The sequence below is a fragment of the Amphiprion ocellaris genome, chromosome 5 (genome assembly GCF_022539595.1).
Source record: "Amphiprion ocellaris isolate individual 3 ecotype Okinawa chromosome 5, ASM2253959v1, whole genome shotgun sequence".
NCBI classification, from domain to species: Eukaryota; Metazoa; Chordata; class Actinopteri; family Pomacentridae; genus Amphiprion; species Amphiprion ocellaris.
In genome coordinates this window covers 32,841,660-32,863,407 of record NC_072770.1, presented here as the reverse complement: position 1 = coordinate 32,863,407, position 21,748 = coordinate 32,841,660, and the positions used below count along the sequence as shown (strand labels likewise).

The 21,748-nt window shown below is 43.6% G+C and overlaps 2 protein-coding genes across 4 annotated transcripts in view; both read right to left on the bottom strand.

Annotated features, from left to right (window-relative positions):
- LOC111576945 (zinc finger E-box-binding homeobox 2-like) overlaps positions 1–5,006 on the bottom strand; it is a 30,315-nt gene extending 25,309 nt beyond the window's left edge. The window contains exon 1 of one of the 2 annotated variants that reach the window (XM_035954101.2): positions 4,373–5,006. Coding sequence is in view for 1 of the 2 variants with exons in the window: in XM_035954100.2 (XP_035809993.2) it covers positions 4,373–4,430 (58 nt within the window). In the remaining variant the exon portion in view is untranslated. The remainder of the gene's footprint in view (positions 1–4,372) is intronic. The other variant, XM_035954100.2, reaches the window with a different exon arrangement.
- Positions 5,007–9,310: 4,304 nt separating this feature from the next.
- gli1 (GLI family zinc finger 1) overlaps positions 9,311–21,748 on the bottom strand; it is a 55,061-nt gene continuing 42,623 nt past the window's right edge. Inside the window, exons 2-13 of one of the 2 annotated variants that reach the window (XM_055010841.1) lie at positions 21,409–21,518; positions 18,751–18,983; positions 17,873–17,974; positions 17,558–17,756; positions 17,148–17,316; positions 16,819–16,929; positions 16,346–16,486; positions 16,013–16,162; positions 15,246–15,410; positions 14,583–14,825; positions 14,138–14,450; positions 9,311–14,057 (exon numbers count right to left, since the gene is read on the bottom strand). In XM_055010841.1, coding sequence (XP_054866816.1) covers positions 11,521–14,057; positions 14,138–14,450; positions 14,583–14,825; positions 15,246–15,410; positions 16,013–16,162; positions 16,346–16,486; positions 16,819–16,929; positions 17,148–17,316; positions 17,558–17,756; positions 17,873–17,974; positions 18,751–18,983; positions 21,409–21,479 — 4,434 coding nt within the window. In that variant the 5' untranslated portion in view covers positions 21,480–21,518 and the 3' untranslated portion in view covers positions 9,311–11,520. The remainder of the gene's footprint in view (positions 14,058–14,137; positions 14,451–14,582; positions 14,826–15,245; positions 15,411–16,012; positions 16,163–16,345; positions 16,487–16,818; positions 16,930–17,147; positions 17,317–17,557; positions 17,757–17,872; positions 17,975–18,750; positions 18,984–21,408; positions 21,519–21,748) is intronic. The other variant, XM_055010842.1, reaches the window with a different exon arrangement.

Sequence of the window (21,748 nt, the reverse complement as noted above, 5' to 3'; positions counted from 1 at the left end):
ATGAGAAAATTTTCCAAAAATTCCCCCTGGAGAAGATCACCAGAGCGGCGTCCGTGCAGCAGGAACGTACCGTACGACATGGGCTACATCAGAATGAGCAATAAGTGGATAAACATGTGAAAAATACCAGAGGGACTCAATCAAGGGATTCCCCGTTACTGCTGTGTAGCTCTGGCATCAAACACACTGAGCAAGGATGGGAGAAATCTGTGACACTTGGAACTGTGGGAACGCTGAGGAACAAATGAGGAAACACTTAAGATTATCCCACGTTCTGTCACCCATCCTGTCCCTCCTCCGTCTCTTTCTACCCCCACAAATCCCCTCAACCCCTCTTGTCTTCTCAGGGCGGCGAGCTGTTTTCGCCGTCTCCAGTCCTGCCAGCCCCATCAGTTCCCCACCTCTGTCATCCTCCTCTCTTCTTCTTCTCCTTCGGTCCCTCCCACCCGCTGGTTCTGACGCCTGAGCTGAGCCTCTTGAAGAGTCCTGGTAATAAACTGTGGTGCCTGGGCTCTTCATTGCTGTCTCGCTCTCCCCACCCCTCATCCCCGAGCGCCGATACATCTGCCGTTAAAGCAGGGCCCGGTCCAAAAGGTCCCAGCCCCTCAGCTCTGTACAGTACAGGCGAGTCAGTCTTTCAACGTTCCAATGCTTCCCCCCCCCATTCTCTCTCTTTTCTCCGTTTCCCCCTTTTTTTCCTTTTTTTTGTTGCTCGAGTCCTTTGTGTACAGTGTGCTATGCTCACTGTGGCAGCACTGTGCCAGAAAAACCCACACAAACACACACACACACACACACACACACACACACGTACGCACGCACGCACACACACACACACACACACACACGTACGCACGCACGCACACACACAGTCACAGACACACAGCTGGGCCCCAGCTGCATACAAAGACTGGGGTTTGGAAATCAATGAAGGAGAAAGAAGAAAAGGGGAAAGGAGTTTAAATAAATTGGCACTTGAAAAAAGAAGAAAAATGAGAAAGGGAGTGAGGGAAACAGAGAGAGAAAGCTCTCTCTCTTTAAAAGGCACATCCACTCAACAACAGAGTTAGGTTTGAAATGAGCTAACAAAACATAAAGTGCACGGTAACAGAAGTAGATGTGTGTGTGTGAGGGTGCACGTGAAGCACAGTCCCTACATCTGATTCCAGAGCAAAGTTTGAAGGATCATTTGTGTGGATGTCAATCTGGCAAAGATGCTGAGGACAAAATGGAAACTAGATATTAAAGAGAGTCGTTTGATCAAAGCTGTCTTGCAAAAACTGAACTAAACTGTCACTGATTTTCTTCCGTTTCTCTACAAATGTATTCCACAAATATCATGACATATTTTTTTTTGTTCAGGGACTTTACTATATGTTTGTAGTTTTCTGGCTCCTGTGCCAAAAAGCTCAAGTACAGCTGTGCCAGAAACACTTCAAATAGTAAAAATCTCTTCTTAACAAATCAGAAAAAAGTGCATTCAACTATCAGATGACCCCCACGGAGGCAGAAATCGTTGGCTTACAGAGGCCTGAAGGGAGGGTGTCAAAGTACTGGCTATCAGTGCTCCGCTAATTAATTCACACACTTTGAAACCCAAAGTCTCTCTCTTACAGCCAGTAAAACGGCCGTCATTTCAAATGTATCTGTTTCCCTGCTTGATCCCAGGGACTGTTTTCAATCTGCCAGGAATGAAGAGTTGTAATTTCCTCACATTGCTTGATATTGCTGAACATTGACGGTTTTATTGGGGGAGACAGAGACATAATCAATAGGCGCCTTGGAGAGAAAAGAAAAGTCAGCCTATGTTTTTCCCTCTTTCTTCTGGTTTGGAAAAGATCCCCAAATCGCTGTCTTATGCCTTGGGCCTGCCAAATTCATTTGGTTTTATCAAGGACCTTTAACTCCCTACTCACACGGCCGCCTCCAGCCCGGCACATTCCAGGTCCTACACACAGCTTTAACACACACATTTCTACAGCGACACGAGGACGCAGCGAGCACACACACTTTTCACACGCACGGATGCACATGTGACATATGCTGCTAGCAGGCAAACTCACTGGCAGTTCATAAAGTACTGCTAAATAATGCAAAAAGACAAAAAAAGCAGCCTGATTTAAAGCTCTGACCAAAAATCAAACATGTCATTCATCAACATGACATTACAAACTGCTTCAGATTCTCCGCTCAATAACAATTCATCATCAGTTTCCCTTTTTTTCTCCCTCATTCACTTCTAAAATGCTTTCAGATCTTTAAATCCCACCATTATTTCATGCATTTTGTGAGAAACTGGTTGCAAGTGATGCTTATCTGTCCTCTGAGGTCGCAGCAGGAATTAAAGGAACTGGACTGTTTCTGCTCTGGGGCTGATAAATGACAGGTCCTTGTCAGTAAGTGTGCTTTCTGGCTGATAGATTTCACAGCGGCGTGATGCTGTTGATTTGTGAAATAGGCTGGAGTCGGTCGACAAACTGCTACGCGACAGTCAAAGGTGACAGTGTGTGTGCGTGCGTACACAAGCACACACCAGCACCCGTTCACGCTGAGCAGCCAGAGAGGATCTCACCCGGGTGACACTTTGCTTTGCTTCACACCTTTTCTGAAATAAAATGAGGAAACACTCACAGCCAACTATTAAACAAGCAAACCAGCTCCTCACAGCAGATAGGTTTATGGAGGCTGCATGACAGATTAGAAGCAAACATTTCAGTCTGTGATGGCCTCAGCGAAGCTCCAGAGAGTTATGAGAAAAGACTGGTATCTTTTTGAACACTAAATAGCTTCTCGGTGACAGTAGGATGACAAAAAAAGCAAACTTCACTCTGGTTTTTTTTTTTGAGAGCTTCATTTACTTTTAGAGTCATGGATTTCCCCACAATAAAGACAAGCCAGGAAGGCACAAGCTGGCACTCATCACTCACACACTCTCACAGATTAAGCCTATTATTATTAGCATAATTTAAAATAAGTTGATTATATGTTTTTAAGGCTCGGTTTACGTTTTAGATTTTTAGAAGGGGGTTACAAGTTGTGTTTACGGTCAGAGAAGCAACCAGTGTTGTGCATAATTTTAGAGTTCGGGGTTTAGGGAAGCAGGGTTTGGTTCCAACATATATTTTCAGTCCTCATTAGAAGGCTGGGAGAACAAATGTTGTGTCGAATGTGTGTCAGTCTGCAGGTGTGTGTACTCTTACTTCTGTTTGTAAGTTCAGAGGCACACACAGAACAAGACAGAGGCTGATGCATGCAGAACAAAGTCTCAACAAAGTCTCTCAATTCAGCATGTTGTATAGAAGTTCCTCTCAGAACTGCAGTAGGAAGTGCATTCACAGAAACTGATAACCGACATCATCGAAAGCTTTAAAGTCTACCGAAGCTTCCCTCTACTTCTTGATAAGGTGATTGATAATCATGTCAGAATTAGAGATTAAAAACTAGAAATGAGCACATGCAGGCTGCTTTAAATCACATTTTAAAATCATCTATATTCAACTAAATGTGCTATCAGTGGACATATTTTTAAAGATTTGCTATTAATAATTCTTATTCAAATTGAAAGTGGTGTAGAGGTTTGAGAAAAACGTTTTAAAATGTATGAAAATGTAGTTAAAGAAAAAATCGAGGCCATTTTTCTTTCATTACTCCTCATGGACTATTTTTAACAATAAAAATAGCATCGAAAACTTGGAGTAAAATGCCAAATCACGCTGCACAACAAGGCTCAGGATACAGAGAATAAAGGAACAAGAGCCTGGAAAGTTTCACTCTTACAGCAGGTCAACATTTCAGCGTCAACAGCAACACAACTAAAGAATACAGACAGAAAGACGCACTGAGTGTAGGAAGTTCTATGTTTGACAAAAATGATTTCCTATTAGAAATAACAAAATTAGTGTCAGATTATGGCTTCATTAGAAAGTTTAATACAGCATGGATACGTCTGAGTTGTTCGGCGTTTATTTAGAAAATAATTTTTACATCATGTTCAGGCTGTAAAACGCTCTAAGATTTTGTCAAAAACGCGTGCAGCCGCAGGTTGTGGATTTCATGCGGATCGCTTCGCACCTTATTGCGCGTCTGTGCAGGTAGATGTGTCCAGGTAGAACAATCCCAGCGGCTCCTAACCTGACCCAAACTGACAGCTCATCTCAGCAGTTTGTGCTGCAAGGCAACCGCGAGCCGTGAAAAAACCTGAAATATCAAAGTACTGCGCAGCAAACTGCAACACACTGAAAGCACGAAATGTTCAAAGTTCCCGAAGAACTCCGCGCGGTTCGCATGAAGGGCTTCATTCCGCTGCAGCAACACCAAGCCCGCATCATTCACACAACTTCTCCAAACTTTCCAGCGCCGCGCGTTGTCTTACCTCGATTTCTCCTCGGGTTGGCTTGTTTCCTGCGCTTTCCCCTGCTTTCTTCTGTCATCGTCACGCTTTAGTTGTGCTCGAATAAAAGTTGTCCGGGGAGCGGTGCGAGCGCTCGTGTGTGTGTCCTGAGTGGCTGCCTGAGAATGAATGGTGTTGAGGCATCGCCTTCGGTCACAGCGGGAGACTCAGACCTTGATGGGACTCCAAGCAGAGGCGACGAGCCGTGAGGAGTGATGTCAGCGGCAGAGGTTGGCCCTGAGGTCAGTCTTGGCATCGTAAACGCGCACCTTCCCCAAAGCAGTAATGCGAGTAGGACCTGCATGCTCGTACAGCACGACCGTAACAAAAAAAACACGTTATACTTTGACAATATGGCCTATTATCCCGAAGTCCCTTGCACCTCCTCTCCAGTGAGGGAATCCCGAGAGCGGCCCGTGTTGTTTCCTCCACCTAATGGAGAAATATCTGTAACTTTTCTTCCACGTTTTACGCACAGAAAACTAAGGAGATGCATGAATGTAATTGGTGGCTCCTGTAGTAAACATTGGAATCTGGTTATTTGTTAGTTATTGATAAGAAACTCTCCTCACTATGTGTAATTTGAATGCTAAAACCGATTCATCCACGCTTTTGCGCAAACGCTTTACGCACGGAGACCCGTCTAAAGCTGACTCTATTCACGAGGTGCAAATGAGGCTGTTAACTCCAGCGGCTAGTCCTGACACATTTGCACCCAACTAGAGATTAAACTAACCGCAGGTTAATGAGAACAGGTACGTGCCTTCCCCCCTCCCCCTCCTCCCTCCCCCGTCTCCTTCACGTTTTATGGCTTCGACTGTTATGCATGTCGCACCTGCGCTCAAGTACCCCGGAGTGGACCCCCGTCCTGCGGCCCATTCACCACTGGATGGCTGTAGGAAGTGGTGCATTGACGGCCCCTTTGTGCTCCAACCTGGACCGTAATCTGTTTTGCAACTGAAAAAACACATCCGAAATAAAACTCTAACGCAGCGTTCAGGACCCCCACCTTGGCTTTCTCGTGCCCCCCACCTTCAAGCAGCTCCGCGAGAGAATAAGAGCGAGCCGGGTAGCTTTTCACGGCGCATAATGTGTCCCTCTATAGAGCCTATGCGGACTAAACAAACAGGGATCTGACACAGTGACACAGATTAAGTCGATTAAAGACAGAGAGGTAAAAAGGCAGATTAGCCACACGGAGCTTTTTACAGACCTGGAGATAAAAATCAGCTGCGAAAAGAAAATTCTAAGAATAAAACGATTATTTTAAGGTCGAAATACTCTATCAAAGTATAACTAATTGTCCCTGTAGGAATATTCAGAAGGAAGAAAAGTTACCCAAAATTACAATACCACACGTATAAAAGCAGATATATACACTAGTATATATCTGCTAGTATATGTATATATATATATATATAAGAGAGATCTATTATATTTTATTTATGCATACAGAATTCAAATTTTAGATTTTCGAACACTGCATGAGCTCAGGTTCGCATTTCACCAAAACCTTTCCCTCTACATTATCAGTTAGCTCATACCAAAATGAATAAATAAATCAAAATACTACATGGCCCTTCATTCCTTCAGCCATCGGGACTGCTGGGGGTTTGTCTCTTAATGGATTCTGGAAGAGAAAGCATCCTGAAGGTGGGGAGGGAGCAGAGGTTCTGAAGAAAGAGAGGGACAGAAGGGTCATCACAGCTCTTTGTGGTGGGGTGGATAGAGGAGAGGGAGGAGAAAAAGAGGGAGGACAGGAGGTGGATGAGGAGGGGGCAATAAAGTTTGCTACAGCTGAGGGTCACCGGGGAGCAGAGGTGCCTCAGAGGTCCTGGGAGCTGTTTTCTAAACTGTCTTCATATGTGTCCGTCCAGATAGAGGCATTCAAAATTTCAAGTGATTTTCTTTAATTCTAAATTTGTGCGGATGTCGGCCCATAGATGGACATTAGAGGCTGACATCTAAGGCTGTTATAGTTGTAGGTGTTGGTGTCAACTCATCTTTAATCGAAAAGAGCCATGCTATTCTTGTTTTGATGAAACAGCTGCACCCTGATGCACTTTTACTGAGAGACTACAGCTAAGTTTGGTATGTTGAATGTCTGTGCTGATTCTAAACTTGGTTTCACAGTTGTGCGGTGTAATAAGGATGCAGCAGTGCTGTGGTAGTAACGTTTGAGTCTTCTACTGTCTTGTTAAAACAACTACTTACCCTTTTCTCTCTCTCTCTCTCTCTCTCTCTCTCTCTCTAACACACACACACACACACACACACACACACACACACACACACACACACACACACACACACATAAACACACACTGAGGAAGCAGTCCCACTGGGGTTTTGTCCCAGCCTGTGGTCTATGGGTTCAAAGCTTCTTGCATGGGGAGGAAAGCCCTTACACAGCATATTAAGCAGGAGTTAATTATATGCCAACGTAAGTGACAAAGGGAAAGAAAAGCCTCCTTCTGAATGGCAAGACAAGAAAAGAGAAAAGTCATTATGCTGCCCACTTCTTTGCATTTGAAAAACTCAGTTCTTATTTTGGCATTTCCATTTGTAACGCTATGCAGAAAAATGGACATCGCATTGCAGAGGGGCGACAATTCTATCTTTGCAAACTTTTTACATTAGATATTTAGGAATATACCTGCTTACACACACACACACACACACACACACACACACGCACACACACACACACACACACGTGCAAACTCTACTGTTGTGAAAGGAGAGCTATGGATATTTAGCATCACAAATACTTTGGCTTAAGGCAAGAGACAAGATCATGTTTCCAAAATGTCAATCTTTAGGGGAAGAATCAGTGTAGACCACAGATGTAAACATTAAACAAATGCAGTGAGCCTAATAAATATTTACATCATCAAATATGCTTTCTAAAAAGCATAGCTGACAATGCAAAGGTGACGGTTAACATGTGTTGTGTAGATTTTAAATAACTCAATATGACACATCTAAAGAATAACCTCTTGAAAGATTACATAGTTTATGGGCCAGCAGTAATGGTAACAATAGTTGTTTCTTGCACTAATCTTTCCTCGTGTGCATTCAACATGTGGCCATACGATTGCGGATTGTAACTGTCCTTTTCTTCTTCTGTCAGCTTCCCCCCTTCTGCAAACAACCGACGTGACTCCTTTGTGGAAACCGAGCTATTGTTTCAAATCACAAATCTGGATATGCCAGATTGCAGATCAGTAGTCCGTCAGGAAAACTTCCCCTTTGCCTTGGAGCAAATGAGTCACCTTTAGCATCACTGCCAGGCTGTAGTGGCTGCCGTGAGTCTACTGCGCCATGCCACAACACCACAATGCCAATATAGTCTAAGCACACTGGGGCCCCTGAACCAAAATGAGCCAACACTGTAGAAAGTAAAGGTGGAGACAGCATTTTGAAAAGTTAGCTTTTCAAAGCACATGAAACAGCAGCGATAGTTACTTTCTTTATACCAGGACATTCTAATATAGGCATCATAATATTTGAGCGTCTTGTCACTTAAACAGGCATATTCAGATATCCACTAAGTTTTAAACAAAGTTCAGTCAGTTAAAAGTCAGACTTGAGGTTGCACAAAGCAGGAGTAGATACTGTTGCTATGGTTACTGAGGATTATTTAGCCTATGCACTTATTTAGAAACGTGTAAACTTCAGTTTTGATGGTAATCAGCTGTGTTTAGACAGTATTTTTGATGGACAACTGAATAGCAAGACATGAAAAACATATTTTCAGTAACAAGTTTCATGTAGGGTTTAATAATTATAAGTAAGCTACTATTTGTACAGCACTGGATCTGAACCTAATGGGATCCCAAAATAAACATTAAGGAGAGTGATTTAAAGAGATGAGATGGAAGAAATGTGATTTTGTTTACTTTTTCAGATTTTTCCCTTATCTGGTGGAGTATATATATATATATATATATATATATATATATATATATATATATATATATATATATATATATATATATATATATATATATATATATATATATATATCTTAACTGCTCATGAGTCATGTTCACACCACGGTAACCTCTGATGTTGATGCACAAATCAGCATGACTTCATTTTAAAGGGTCACAAGCCAAAAGAAATGGGGAACCACTTTCGTACCGCATCATGCTTATTAACGTTGGCATGCTCCTGTTTCTGTGCCTAGTTTTGCCATCATTCTTTTTATATGATGTCTTTAAAGCACAGATTGCTGTTGATAATATTTTACAAGCAAGATTTGTGTAGTTTTTCTTTCTTACAGCATTCAGCAGCCCACAGTGCCGGTCCCCGCTGACCACAGAGAGCCCGTCCAGGCACTGATGTCACCAAGAACGGCCACGTTTAAAGCTCATTCACTTAATCTTAGCAGATCACTGCAGCCATAACGGGGTGCCATGAGGTCTAAATCATATTCATAACTAGGGGTTTTCCAATTTGCTTGTGGGACAAATACAAAAGGAAGGAAGATTTAGGATGAATGTCTTCTGCTTGGCCATTTGGATATAACTTGGAAGTAAAATTGTGCAGACTATACTGTAGTTTAACTGTTTAGAGGAGTTACAGACTATGAGAGAAAGTATGCCGCCTTCTTGTAATGCTATGGCAGCTTCATTTGTAGTGAATGAAATTGAAACGCTGCATCTGTGCTCCTTGTCAGGCTGTACTGCACTCTATTGGAGAAAGGGAGTCACTGCATTAATCCAACATGCACAGGAACAGATGTCATCTACAGAGAGCAGTAATTACATCCTCCTGTTTACCTGAAAACTTAAGTCATGGATCACTGATCCTTCATCCTAAAATTAAAATATCACATGAGCCTAAAACCAACCTCACCAGTATCACTTCTCAACAACAAAAGTAAAAAAAAAAAAAAGAAAACTTTGACAAACATTCTGCATCCATCCAAAACTGAACATGTTTATTCATAAAATGGTAAAATATAGCACATATGTATAAAAATGTAGAAAATTGTACACAAAATATAACACTTGGCTTTTATCTATTATAGTTATTGCTACTATTATAGCTTTCTGTTGCTAAAGGTGATATTCTTTTGCCAGCAAAAAAGTCAGAATGAAGGATGACAGTTATAAAAAAACACACACACATAGAAGGCAACATCCATAAAGTTCATTAATATAAAAAGATAACTTTATACAAAAAATCTCATACATTCTAAAGAACAGCACTATCAGTCAAAGTTCATGCCCTTATTGCTAGTGTTAGTGTTGTGTTAAAAAATAGACTATTTGTGCATCTTTTTGTCATTTTTTGATGTCTTTGGTAGGTTGTACACTTTTTTTTAATCCGAAATGAAGAAATGTTTGTTCCTGGTAATGCTTAGCAAACTCTGAAGTGAGGCTACCGTTTAATTCCGAAAAGTCACACAAAATGCTTTAGTAATACTCTAACGTGGCCTTACTGAGCATAGATGTGCTCAAATGTGTCCTTGAATGACCGTCTAAAAATACTGTCATAATTCTTTGTTGTCATCAAAACGAGGTTTATATGAATAGTCGTAAGAGACAGAGACATTCCACACAGTGCTGTAGTCAGTGCAAAGCCACAGTACAAAATTAGTTCTTCTACAAAGAGCTGAAGCTTACTTCTGTGTGATACAGCTCAATAGTTGCACAAAAGTACCTCAATGTACCCAAACATTGTATATGTTACTACAGCCGTCGCCAATCTATGCTTCTTGATGCCCTATCTGGAATTACTAATGCAGAATTTTCCATATAACTCCTCTTTGGGATTAGAGCCAAAGTGCGGCAGTACTGCACTATGAATGTACCTCAGTTTCTCAAATGTAGGCAACTATTACAGATCTGTTAACAGACACAAACCGGCTAAGCTGAGTTTCATTCAATAACTTCAACAGCCATCATCCTCAGCTGAGTCGTGTACGAGTCGCAGCTTAGGTTAATGTTGAGCAAAGGCATTATGTTCGACTATATTAGTCATGCTGCCATGTGGAGGGGACTGTTTTAAGGTTATATTTGAGCTTTGCTCCTGGTATGTACCTTAGAAAGGGCAGGGCACTTTCTGCTTTGCGGTTATAGAAAAAAACTGAAAGAATAAGTACACAGCTGCTTTACGAACACTTACAGTAAACATGTGGAGTGCAAACTCTCTGTCTGGAAAGGTAATTACAACATACATGTAATGTGAATACCAAAGATTCAAACAAGTCCTGAGTGTCTGAGTGTGGGCACATGTGTGGGGCTACTATGTGTGTGCCGGCGTCTGCATCTGTGGAAATACTGATATGCCACTAGTACAGATTCTGTTGTTCCTGACAAGGAGGAAATCCCTACAAAAACAGATGATTTTTAGTAGCACAGAGAAATTATTTCTCAATCGCTAAAAGTATGTCTTTCTCCTCTCTTCAAACAACTGTTTAACCAACATCCCACCCCAAGAACACTTGCCTTCAGAATCCAAGCAGTCTATCAAAAGATGAGGGATGATTATCCAATGTCATATTCACAACATACTGTATATATAAAACTTATTTACATGTATCCTTCTCTGCTCCACTCTTGCCAAAGCCCTGTGAGACTGGAATGCCTGTTCAGAAAAACTTCTGTATCATCGTTTCATATCAGGCAAAGAGCTCTGTATCTTACAGTAAGGCACGGAAAAATACAAAGTACCAAGGCAGCAGGGGAACAATACAGCGAGGCAGGCTGATCAGGCACCTTTGGTTTTAAGGTTTTTGGGTGGTGAGTTGAAGAATTTTTAAATCTGGGATGGGACCACATTAGTAGCTCAGTCTCAACTTGCAGCCAGAACACAATATGATATGTCATTATTCTTTTTATATGGGTAACCAGCAGCCAGAGACCCCTTACTCCTAGAACCTGGCATAGGCAAGGTTTAATGTGCTGGGTTTACGTATGAAGGCATACAGGGCTTATGCATACAACAGCACATACTACTGAGCCATTACATCAAGTGTTTTATCGAAAAGGTGTCGGTTTTAACACTACAAGTGGATGTGAGCTTTTTAAACCTCAGGCTGGTTACATTGAAACCAGGCCAAGGCCAGTGTTTGATTGTTAGCCCAAACGTATGCTTAGCTGCCCAAGAGTCTTCTTCTAAGACAGTGTATTCAGGTATTTATTCTCCCCAGCCAGTGAGGTAAGCATGGATGTCATGTCACCCACAGCCATGTTAGACAGGCCAGAGCCTGCAGCAAGGCTGACAGAAGTCTGGGGTGTAGTGAGGCGGGACGAGGCCTGGGAGGAAGATGCCGGCTGACCCTGAAGGGGATTGTTGACTGGGCTGAATGAGGAAGAGTCAGCATCATCGATAATGGAAGTGAAGTCGATGCGAGCATTGTCCAGGTCCAGGTTTTCTAAGGCATTCGAAATGGGGCCAGACTCAGGATAAGGAGTCATGGGGGCCGACTTTGTGCCACCTGCTGGGTCCAGATTGGACCCCATATTGTGCTGCTGGTTAAGACAGGGCCCATTCTGGGGGTCCATGTGTTTCTCCATATCCATGGTTATCTGTCCCGAGTAGTACATGTTGTTGTTGTTGGAAGGAGAGAACATTTCATTTTGTGGATGCTGGACTGGAGGAAGACGAACCCCTCTTCTGGGGCTGGAAGTGGAGTGAACAGGGCTGAGTTGAGGTGGGCTACCAAGATAACCTCCAACCTGTGACAGGCTGTTCTGGCGGCTGAGAGGTTTCCGTCCTTGAGGAGGCCTTGGGACCACCATCTCCTGATTATAGCATGAACCTTGGACACCTGCTAGCTGCTGGTCTTTAGGTGTCACTGAACCAGGTCCTCGGCTGTGGGCAGGAGGGCTCATGACCAGGTTCTGGTTGGGGAAGGAAGGATAGCTCTGGTTGGGGTAAAGGTTCTGATTTTGGTGCTGTGGACTGTGCTGCATCATTGCATTGTCAGAAAGAGGAGGCGGTTTAATTCCACTTTGCTGCTGTTGTTCTTGTTGCTGCTCCCACATGAGTGCTTGCTGGGACTGTACATAGTTCCTCACCATCATCTGCTTCACCTGCATCATCGGGGTCTCTGATCTCTGCCCATCAGACAGCGCAGAGCCAGCACAGCCCAAGCTTAAACCTCCTCCACCGGGGAAAGAGTTTTGGTTCGGCCCTTGAAAGTCACAGCTGGGATTGTTAGAGTTTCTCATCATTACCTGGCCAGTCGGTTGTGGGTAACCCTGTGTCTGCTGCAGGAGCATTCGTTGCTGATGGAGCTTAGCACTTTGACAGGCATCTCCAGTTCCCATCCCAGGGTGGAACTGCTGCTCAGGCTTGATGATAAGTTTGTGGGTTCCATCAGAACTGTTGTAGAGGCCTGTCTGATTGTTGAAGTGGGCCTGTCCCTGTTGAGGTCGGAGGCTAGGGCCTGAATACTGCATTGCTCGCTGGTTCTGGAGGGCATGGCTGGAAGTTTGGACTTGGCTGTGGGTATCATTCCATGGGCCTCCAGCATCACCACCCTGGCCTATGTTAGGGTAATGGGGGCCCGAGGGACTGAGCTGGCAGGTGCTCATACTGTACTCAGCCTGTTGGAGCAGTGAATTTGACATGCCCTCTGGTTGAATAGGTCTTGCTTGACCCATTTGATTACCATCAGACCTTGAAGTGACTTCTGCTCCTTGGCCCTGGTAGTGCCGCTGCATGTAACCCTGGTCTGGGCAGTTTAGAGAGTCGTGACTTGGGGACAGCTGGTTTGAAATAGGACCTCCACCTCCGACTCCACCAAGGGTCTGATTCTGTTGCTGGTATCCCATGAAATTTCTCTCTCCAGGGGTCATCATCATTGAACGATCCCTGGCATCAAGAGGAGCGAGATGGGGCTCCATACCCATAGCCTCCATCATTACATTCTCTGTAATGCTAGGTGGCCGAGGAGAGTACATATGGCGAGCCAGACTGGTGTCGGAGCCACGGTGCGGCAGTGCATTCCTTCGGCCCATCATGGCTACATTGTTAAGGCTATTGAAGCGCTTGGGAAGAGCTTGAGGATCTGCTACTGATCGAACCGGGTCACTAGCTCGCCTGTTGTTGTTACCCGAAGCCTGGTGAGGGTAGATGACACCAGTACCATACTCGGTGTTAGCACTGTGCCGACGAGGACCACCTTGTTGAAGAAAAGGAGGCAGAGGCTGCCCCTGGTACTCACTCAGGAGACCTCTTCTGCCTGGAGTTCCTGGCTGCTCCATATTAGGTAAAGGAGTAGGCGGTGGTCCGCCAGTGGCCGCAGCATATTTGGCCTTTAGGCTGTACTGCTGAGCCGGTGTTAAATTAGGCAGACCTGGTAACCCTCCTCCACCTCCAGGACATGGAGCTCCTCTGCGATTGGTCTCAGGAGAGAGAGGGTCTCCTCCAGCCTGCTCTGGGCCCAGGAGGTGACATCCTCCTCCTGCTGTTCCTCCCATCTGTGAGACCTCACTGGAGCGCCGGCTGGACAGGTAAGGAGACACCATAGAGGAGCGCCGGCTCACAGTATAGGCGGAGCTTAGGCTGCTGGTACCACTTCCTCTTCTGTCATGAGTGGAGCAGGCAATGGTTCCTCCTCCTAGCTCATGGTTTGACAGCTCCATAACACGTCGATTTGAGAGGAGCGGTGAAGGTGCACACATTCCCATATTCTCTCCTGAACCTGAAAAAAACAGAATTCTTAACAAGTTCTGTTTTTGTGCAACAGTTTTGAATCTTAAGTTATTTTATCACAATACGTACCAGGAAGGGCGGGAAGCTTGTTACTGGCGCAGCGGCCAGGGGGAGTTGGCCTGCGGATTTGCTTCAGCTTGTCAATCTTCAGGTTTTCCAGCCTCTTCAGAGCCTGTGCTGACATCCCCATCGTTCCTGGCTCTCCTCCTCCTCCTCCTCCTCCTCCCCCACCTGCAACTCCATCTTCCAACGCTGTGAGATCCTCCAGACTACCTGCTGCATTTAGGTTCATTTCCACACCACTGTCATTGTTGTTGGCGCTCCCCAGTGGAGAACGCTCACTACTGCAGGATGATTGACCGCCAGGGCTTGGCTGAGATTTCTAGAAGGAGGAAAAGAGGGAGTTGAGTGTCTGTGACCCACATTGTTTTAAAATCAGTGGTTATTCACACAAGAATTAAACACTGTATTGGAGTTCTGCTTCAGTAACCCTATTAACCTTCAGTAAACTCACCAGAGCAGTCTCAGGGGCCAACAGTTTGCAGTCCTCTCTACGGGTCTCTTCCTTCTCCAGTAGCAGCTCAGAGTTTGGGCCTCCAGGAGTCATAGCTGATCCAGGGGGTCGAGGGCCAGTGTCTCCACGGTGCTTCTTGGTGATGTGGGCTTCAGGGCCATGTACCGTCTTCACGTGTTTACGTAGAGAGCTTGGATCTGTGTATCGCTTTGTGCAACCAGGGATCTTACAAACATAAGGTTTCTGTGAAGAAGAAAAGCATCTGTCAGTACACAAATTCTTTTTTGTGTTTACAATCCTGTGTATCAAAATTTATTTTACTGTATTTTTACTGCTACTGAGTGTCGCTCACATGTAACATTTTATCATTTTTAGTCATAATTCAGGCTACTGTCGATATGTGTTAAAATATGTTCTTCTTGTTTTGCTCTACCTGGCATCTCGGACAAGAAAACTTGAAAATATTTGCAGAAATGTGAATCTCTACAATACTCCTATGTATATTAATTCATTACATAATTTTTTAATAACCTATTTATTAAACATTAAATGTGTTTTTCTTAGAAAATACGGTTTACAACAGTATTGCTGTTAATACAAACCCAAGACAGCATATGAATTTAGCTGTCACTTTCATTACTTTCAGTGGATGTACTACAGTACCTCATTGGAATGAGTTCGGTTTTGGTGCTTAGCGCGATCTGAAGCATTGGAGAAGGCTTTGTTGCAGCCCTCATGTTCACACACGTATGGTTTCTCCCCGGTGTGAGAGCGCAGGTGAGTCTTTAAATTCTCCAGGCGAGAGTAGGCCTTATTACAGCCTTCAAACTAAAACAGAAAAAATACATAACAGCTTTATAATAGTATTACAACAATGGGCAAGTTGCAATAAATAGAGCAACAGAAATAACCAGTACATTTACAGGCATGGAGTCCCACACAAATACTATAATTGAGTTACAGTACATTAAATGTACTCAAAACAATTTTTATAAAGGATTATTCTCTGCTTCCCATGAAAGGTCTTTGTTAATGAGCCATACTGAAGCTAAAATAGAGGCATTATTGTGCTCCTCTGAGGTAAAAAAGACGTTCTTCAACACTGCCTAATGAGACTAATGAGCAGGGTATGATGTTATCTACATTGTTGGACAGACTCCTCATTGAGTTCACTCTGATCTGGGGCTATTTTTTGTAAGTATGATCACTGGAAATACAATGTGCATCATGGTGTTGCAAAAAAGGCATCAGTCATTTTCCTTTGCCCTGCTAACCTTCATGTAGGGACACGTATATTAAACAGCTGACTTTGGAAGCATTTTGTGTTGTAACCTTTGCTAATTGTTATTCTGATGATTTTGTGCTTGCCAGTATGATTAAAACAGAGAAGAGGAGCAAATACAGAAGTCAGACACTTCAGATCCACTCACAGTGCACTTGTGTGGCTTCTCTCCTGTGTGTCTGCGCATGTGAACCACCAGCATGTACTGGGCTTTGAAAGGCCTCTGTTCTCGAGAGCACTCCTGCCAGTGACACACAAACTCCTTCTTCTCTCCATGGATGTGCTCGTTGTTGATGTGCTGCACAGCAAACAGATAAATAAGGACACTCAGTAAAAGCCAAAGTGACTGTAGACTGTAGATACTCGAATGTTTTCAGATGGAAGGATAAAATGAGATATGAAAATTCAAAGCTCACTTCATCTTTCTCAGCTCGTCTCTGCATTTTACACTGTCTTGCAGTGTCTATGTTGTAAGTCTTACGTGAACTAGCTGGTCTTGTGTGTCAAACTCCTTGTTGCAGCTCTCCCAGTGACAGTTGGTCTCATAGATGGCCTCGGGTTCAGGCTTCCCGTCCTCCTTGTCCAAGTCGTCTCTACCATCCAGGAGGCCCAGGAGAGGATCCTGATAACAAACGGTGTATGTGTGCAAACCAAAGTCAAGTTAGCTCAAGTTTATTTTGTGCATTTACCCTCTATTACAAATCAAAAATCATGTCATCCACTGCTAATTTGATTGAAGTTACTCATCAGCCACAACAATACAAACTGCTTGGAAAAGCTGCAAAATGTGCATCTTTATTTCATGTTGTGATTGCAATGTACAGCAAAGGTATGACCTTCTGTTTCAGCTTAAGTCACTGTTCTTGAACTCATTTCTCTTTGACACACGACACACATACACATTCCTTTACATCCCTGCATGTGTACATGACGACTCCCAGGCCAGAACTGTACCTGAGTGCCTGTAGAAGATGGACTGGCTACATCTCCCTCTGACCTCTCCTCCAGGCTCTTCACATTCATGCCATCCATCACACCTCGAAGCCCCGGCTCTGTCTTCAGCTGCTAAATAACCCACAGAAAATGTCACCGTTATCTTTGTCAAGCTGTCAACTCATTCATTAAATTGCCGTATTCTCAAAATGTACATGATTTCTGTCTTCCATCTATCTCCAGAGGTATCTTTTACCATCTTACACCCGTTCTCTCCCAGCTGTCTGAACCTGAAGGTGCTACTGAATTACTCTGAGTGCTTGGTGAAGTGAGTGAAAGAGCCGTCTTACATGTCCATGCTTGGGCGGAGCGTGGAGCCGAGGATTGTGGGGAGGTAAACGGGAAGCTTGGCAGGGACCTGGAGTGTGTCCACCTAAAGGTGTCCCCCCGCCTCCTCCGTACATGGAGCCCTGCTGTCTGGACTGGCAATTTATATTACTGGAATAACCCAGCGACGGACTGTGGAGTAAGAGTAGAAACAAAAAGGTTGAAAAGGTGTCATTTTTTGCTTTGCCACGACTTTTAGGGATGTCATCACAAAACAAAGCCTTATAATCTGATATTACTTAAAACACAGGGGATGTGAAGATTACTTTGCACTCAGTAACTTCAAATTGGATTATGTTTTATGCTAGACAGATATTTCTAGTGGCTTTCAAATGCATTTCTGAGCTTAACAAACAAAACACCGATTCCTGACCTCATGGCGCTCACTGAGAGATGACCATATGAGCTGGCACCGTTGGGGTTGCAGCGGGAGTTGACAAAGGCCACCAGGGAGTTGGGTGAGGTCCGTATGACCGTCTGCAGGTCCACACTGGCGTCAGACAGAGGTGAGATGGACAGAGCTCTCTTTTTACTCAGCTTCAGCATGGAACGAGGTGTGGAGAATCTCGAGGCTAAAGAGGATAGAAGACAATGAGAGCAGGAGGGTTGGATTTTATAATACAAAATATTCTTGTGACTACATTCGTTGAAACTTAAATTCGAGCAGTGAATGTGAGTGTTCCCTTACCATCACCTGAGCCAATCTGATCAGAGCCAGGCTGAACCTGGCAGAAGTTGTGATGAGAGGACATCATGTTGTTCTGGTTACAGTAGGGGGTGCTGTTGCCACCTGTAGGACATTTCAGACAAACAGAACTCTTCTCACTGCAAAGATCCACCTTATTTTATTTATTAAGGAGGGACACAGAGGGTTTCTGTAGCTAAGAGAGTCAGAAAGGAGTCAGTATGGACATGGTTAAAATCTCAGCATGTTGGCCTGCAGCACTGTGCATCTATAACAATGGGAAGGAAGCTGAAGTTGTAGCGACAACTGCTAGAATGCTTTTGCATTGTAGCCTTTCTGCTGTGAAAAAGGATAATTCATTGCCCTATGAGACTGTCTAGTCTGGACTCTTTCCTCTTACATTTTTAGAGAAAATGAGACAAAATAGTAAAAACCAGCACGATCGACACAAGGTTAAAAGACACCACCATCGTCATTTATACTCGTCTTTTGACAGTTTTCAACTCACTCCAGACATAATTGTGCATGTAATAAGCATCTAGTATTACTACCTACACACATTATTATCTTAAAACCACATTACCACATTAAACAGTAATCGGCATTACTCTTTTATTATATCAATTTTATCTTCACTTCAGCTAAAGTTAACTGAGTAATTTAGTCCAACCTGCTTTTTTTTTTTTTTTTTTACTGCAATTCCACACTGCAGACTAACAGGCGCATTTATATCTTAGTAAAACAACCAGTCAGTTCTTCACTTCTGATCATCCCCTTTTCTAGAAATCTGTCAAGCTTCAGTTTCACTCTCTCAGGTATCCTTAAGTCAAAATCAATAGCAGCTGTGAGATTAAGGAGATGTAAAAGATACTCTGACTCACTCTCCGTGGGCGGCATGCCCCTGTGGCCCATCATACTGTGTGGTGGGGGCGCTTGAGGGGGCCTCATATACTGATCCATGCAGTGGCCAATCCCCTGCCCTGGTCCGGATCCATGAGTCATGCTGGGAGTCATGGGGTTATACATGGCGTGGCAGTCTTGAGGGGGTCCGTCGAGGAGCGGGGCACGTAGCGAAGACACATCACTGTAGGGAGACTGGTCTGATGGGACTAGGCTGCAGATATCAAAGGAACACACGGCTATAAATGATGAGGAAGAATCTCAAATTAGCGTGTAAACATCCCCTGCTAAAGGCAGAATGGGAACTGTAGATACAGAATATGATAAGATCAACTGTATCTTGGGCACATACAGTAACTTCTGTTATAATACGTCACTCTTTCACATGCACACAATGCCAACATCACATACACAGACTGCTGTCAACCCACAAATGATGAATGGATTCTTTTTTTGCAAGAGTTTAAGAAGCTAATTGTAATTTCTAGCTGTCAGTGTCTTGTAGCACAAATAAATATTAACTTTTAGGATTTCTATTCCTCTCAACCTAATGATTAAATGACTTTAAATTGTGAACTTTCATTTAGTACTTGTAGCAGATAGAAATGTTGAAAGTCTTGGAGAGTCATCGAGCATCACAGTAAGAGGTCACAGGTGAGTAGTGAGGCTCTAAAGTGGCACAGGATTTTTTAAATGAATCTAATAGTTTAAAAATAAAACAAAACATTAATATTTTACAAAACTGAATACACATAGGTTAAATATTAGAGTATATTCTGTTTCTTGTGTCATTCTTGGATCATGAAAAATAAGAGCAACTCCAATAAAAAATTGCAGGTGAATCACACTGTATAAGCTAATGCATTCATAGAAATTGCTTTTTTGGTTTGTTTTTTGCACTTTTGAGGTGATGTGTTGAAGCCCAGGAAACCTGAAGTTCATCTCTGATCTGTAGTGATGCCTCTTTCCCACCACTAGATGGTGTGTAGCTCTCATCTTGGTCTAAACTGTGGAAACTTACTCATCTGGGTTTTCCCCTAACCCAAACTACAAAAGTGAAGCCTCGTTGGAACTTTCCAGTCTTGTCATGAATTTCAATGGATTCTCTGACGTTTCGTCAGTCACCCTAGTTAGTTCAAAATCTGTCTCCTGTTCTTTTCCTCTTTCCCTCTGTCCCCTTCGCTCCTCTTCCAAAAGGGACAGGCTTCATCTATCCACCTTCTCCTAAGTCGCCCTTTCAGTTCTTTAATTCTTTCACCATGATGTGTATTCCACACAGGAGCTTAATCTGTCCTCTCTAATCCACTGTGCTGGTTCCCCCCTGGTTTACCTCCCTCCTATTCTCACTTTTTTCCCATTCACCCCTTCTGTTGTACTTTTCTGTTTCTCCTTCTCCTCTCTCTCTCTTTCATCCCCCCTCTATCCTTTCTATCTCTTTCTATCTCCTCTTCCTCTCTCCCTCCTCCTCCTCTGTTTTTCTCTGTCCTGCCCAGCCACCTTTCTCTCCAACTCTCTCTGCTTCTCCCTCACTCTGGGTAACCTGAGTGGGGCGCGAGGCAGTCATGCAGAGCGCAGCGGGGCCTGGTCAGCCTGTAATTAGCAGCTGTCAGAGAGAGGCCGAGTCCACCCGCAACCTGGGTGGCATGAGGGAGGGAGGGGGAGGAGGGTGAGCAGGAGGATAGAGGAGGAGTGAGGGGCTGAGCTAGCACTGTGACCACAACAATTGTAGGGAGGACCTTGGCTTGTGCATCCTCAGAATATCAGCGTGATTAAATTAAGAACAAGCTTTTGGAGCTTCGACGTGTGCATCCTGTCTCCTTTCTAGAGAGAATCTGCTGTGAGGTCTGCCTGTTCAAAAAAGAACAACATGTTGGCTAGAAGAACTGATCACAGTGGAGAATACCCAACATTTAAAAGGAAAAGTTTTACTCATTTGATTTCTTTCTGAGGGGAGAATTTTTTTTTTTTTAAAGCGTCATTCTTTGCAAAAAAAAAAAAAAAAAAAAGACTGGAAAGAACCTCTAGTTCACAGCTCCAAAACGTGCCAACCAACATCCCCAAACCTCATTTATTTACACATCTCCCAAACACAAAAAGAAATGTAAATGTATAACAATCTGTGGTTTTAAGGGGATTTTAGTCATTGCACTCTACCTAAGTGTTGCCATGGCAATGAGCCTTTAATAACTTTGTGCCTGTCTGGCTGTGGCTTGAAAAAGTTGTACAGGAGTGCTAAGAAGTGTAGTCAGTCATAAGAATAGCTCAATCATGCACATGTTTCTATGGAGTTTGACTGATAAATGAGCAAGGTTGATATATTTGATGAGTTTTTTTGCAGGTATGCTGGTATCAGCATGTAAGTGGGCTGATGAGGGACAGAAATGTCAAATTATATGTGTAAATGACACCACAAGTACACTCCCTGAAACTTGAAATGTCAATGTTGGATTAAGCAAACAAGATACAACTTGTATATATGTACGCTTACACTGTAGTTGCCAGTAAGTCTATGTTTTATTGAATGTTATTGATTGACAATGTTGAACCATTCTTTCAAGTTTTTCCTCATGTTGCATAGTTGTGGTGATTACAACGGAGCTGCAGAGTAACGAATGAGGTCAGGTTAACCGCTGTCTTACCCTCTGGAGGGCTGGCTGGGTGAGGTCTCGTAGTAGTACAGCCCTTGGTGTGGCTGCATGTCCACTGGCATTGGAGCTCCGAGACCTACTGCTCCCCTGGCACCCTGGACCTGACAGCGAGAGACAAGGACACGGTGAGGGTGAAGAGAGGCAAACCAAACAAACCCAGCCCGACCAAACTAAACTGAACTCCACCAGAGGAGTAAAAAGCCAAATACACAAGAACAATTGTGGTTGGAGGGGGGGAAGAGAATACGTAGGATGTTAATAACAGACCAAACCAAACCAAGCAAAACAGTTTAAGGCCAAATAAGCTCTCTGAAAAGCTTGAGTCATGCTT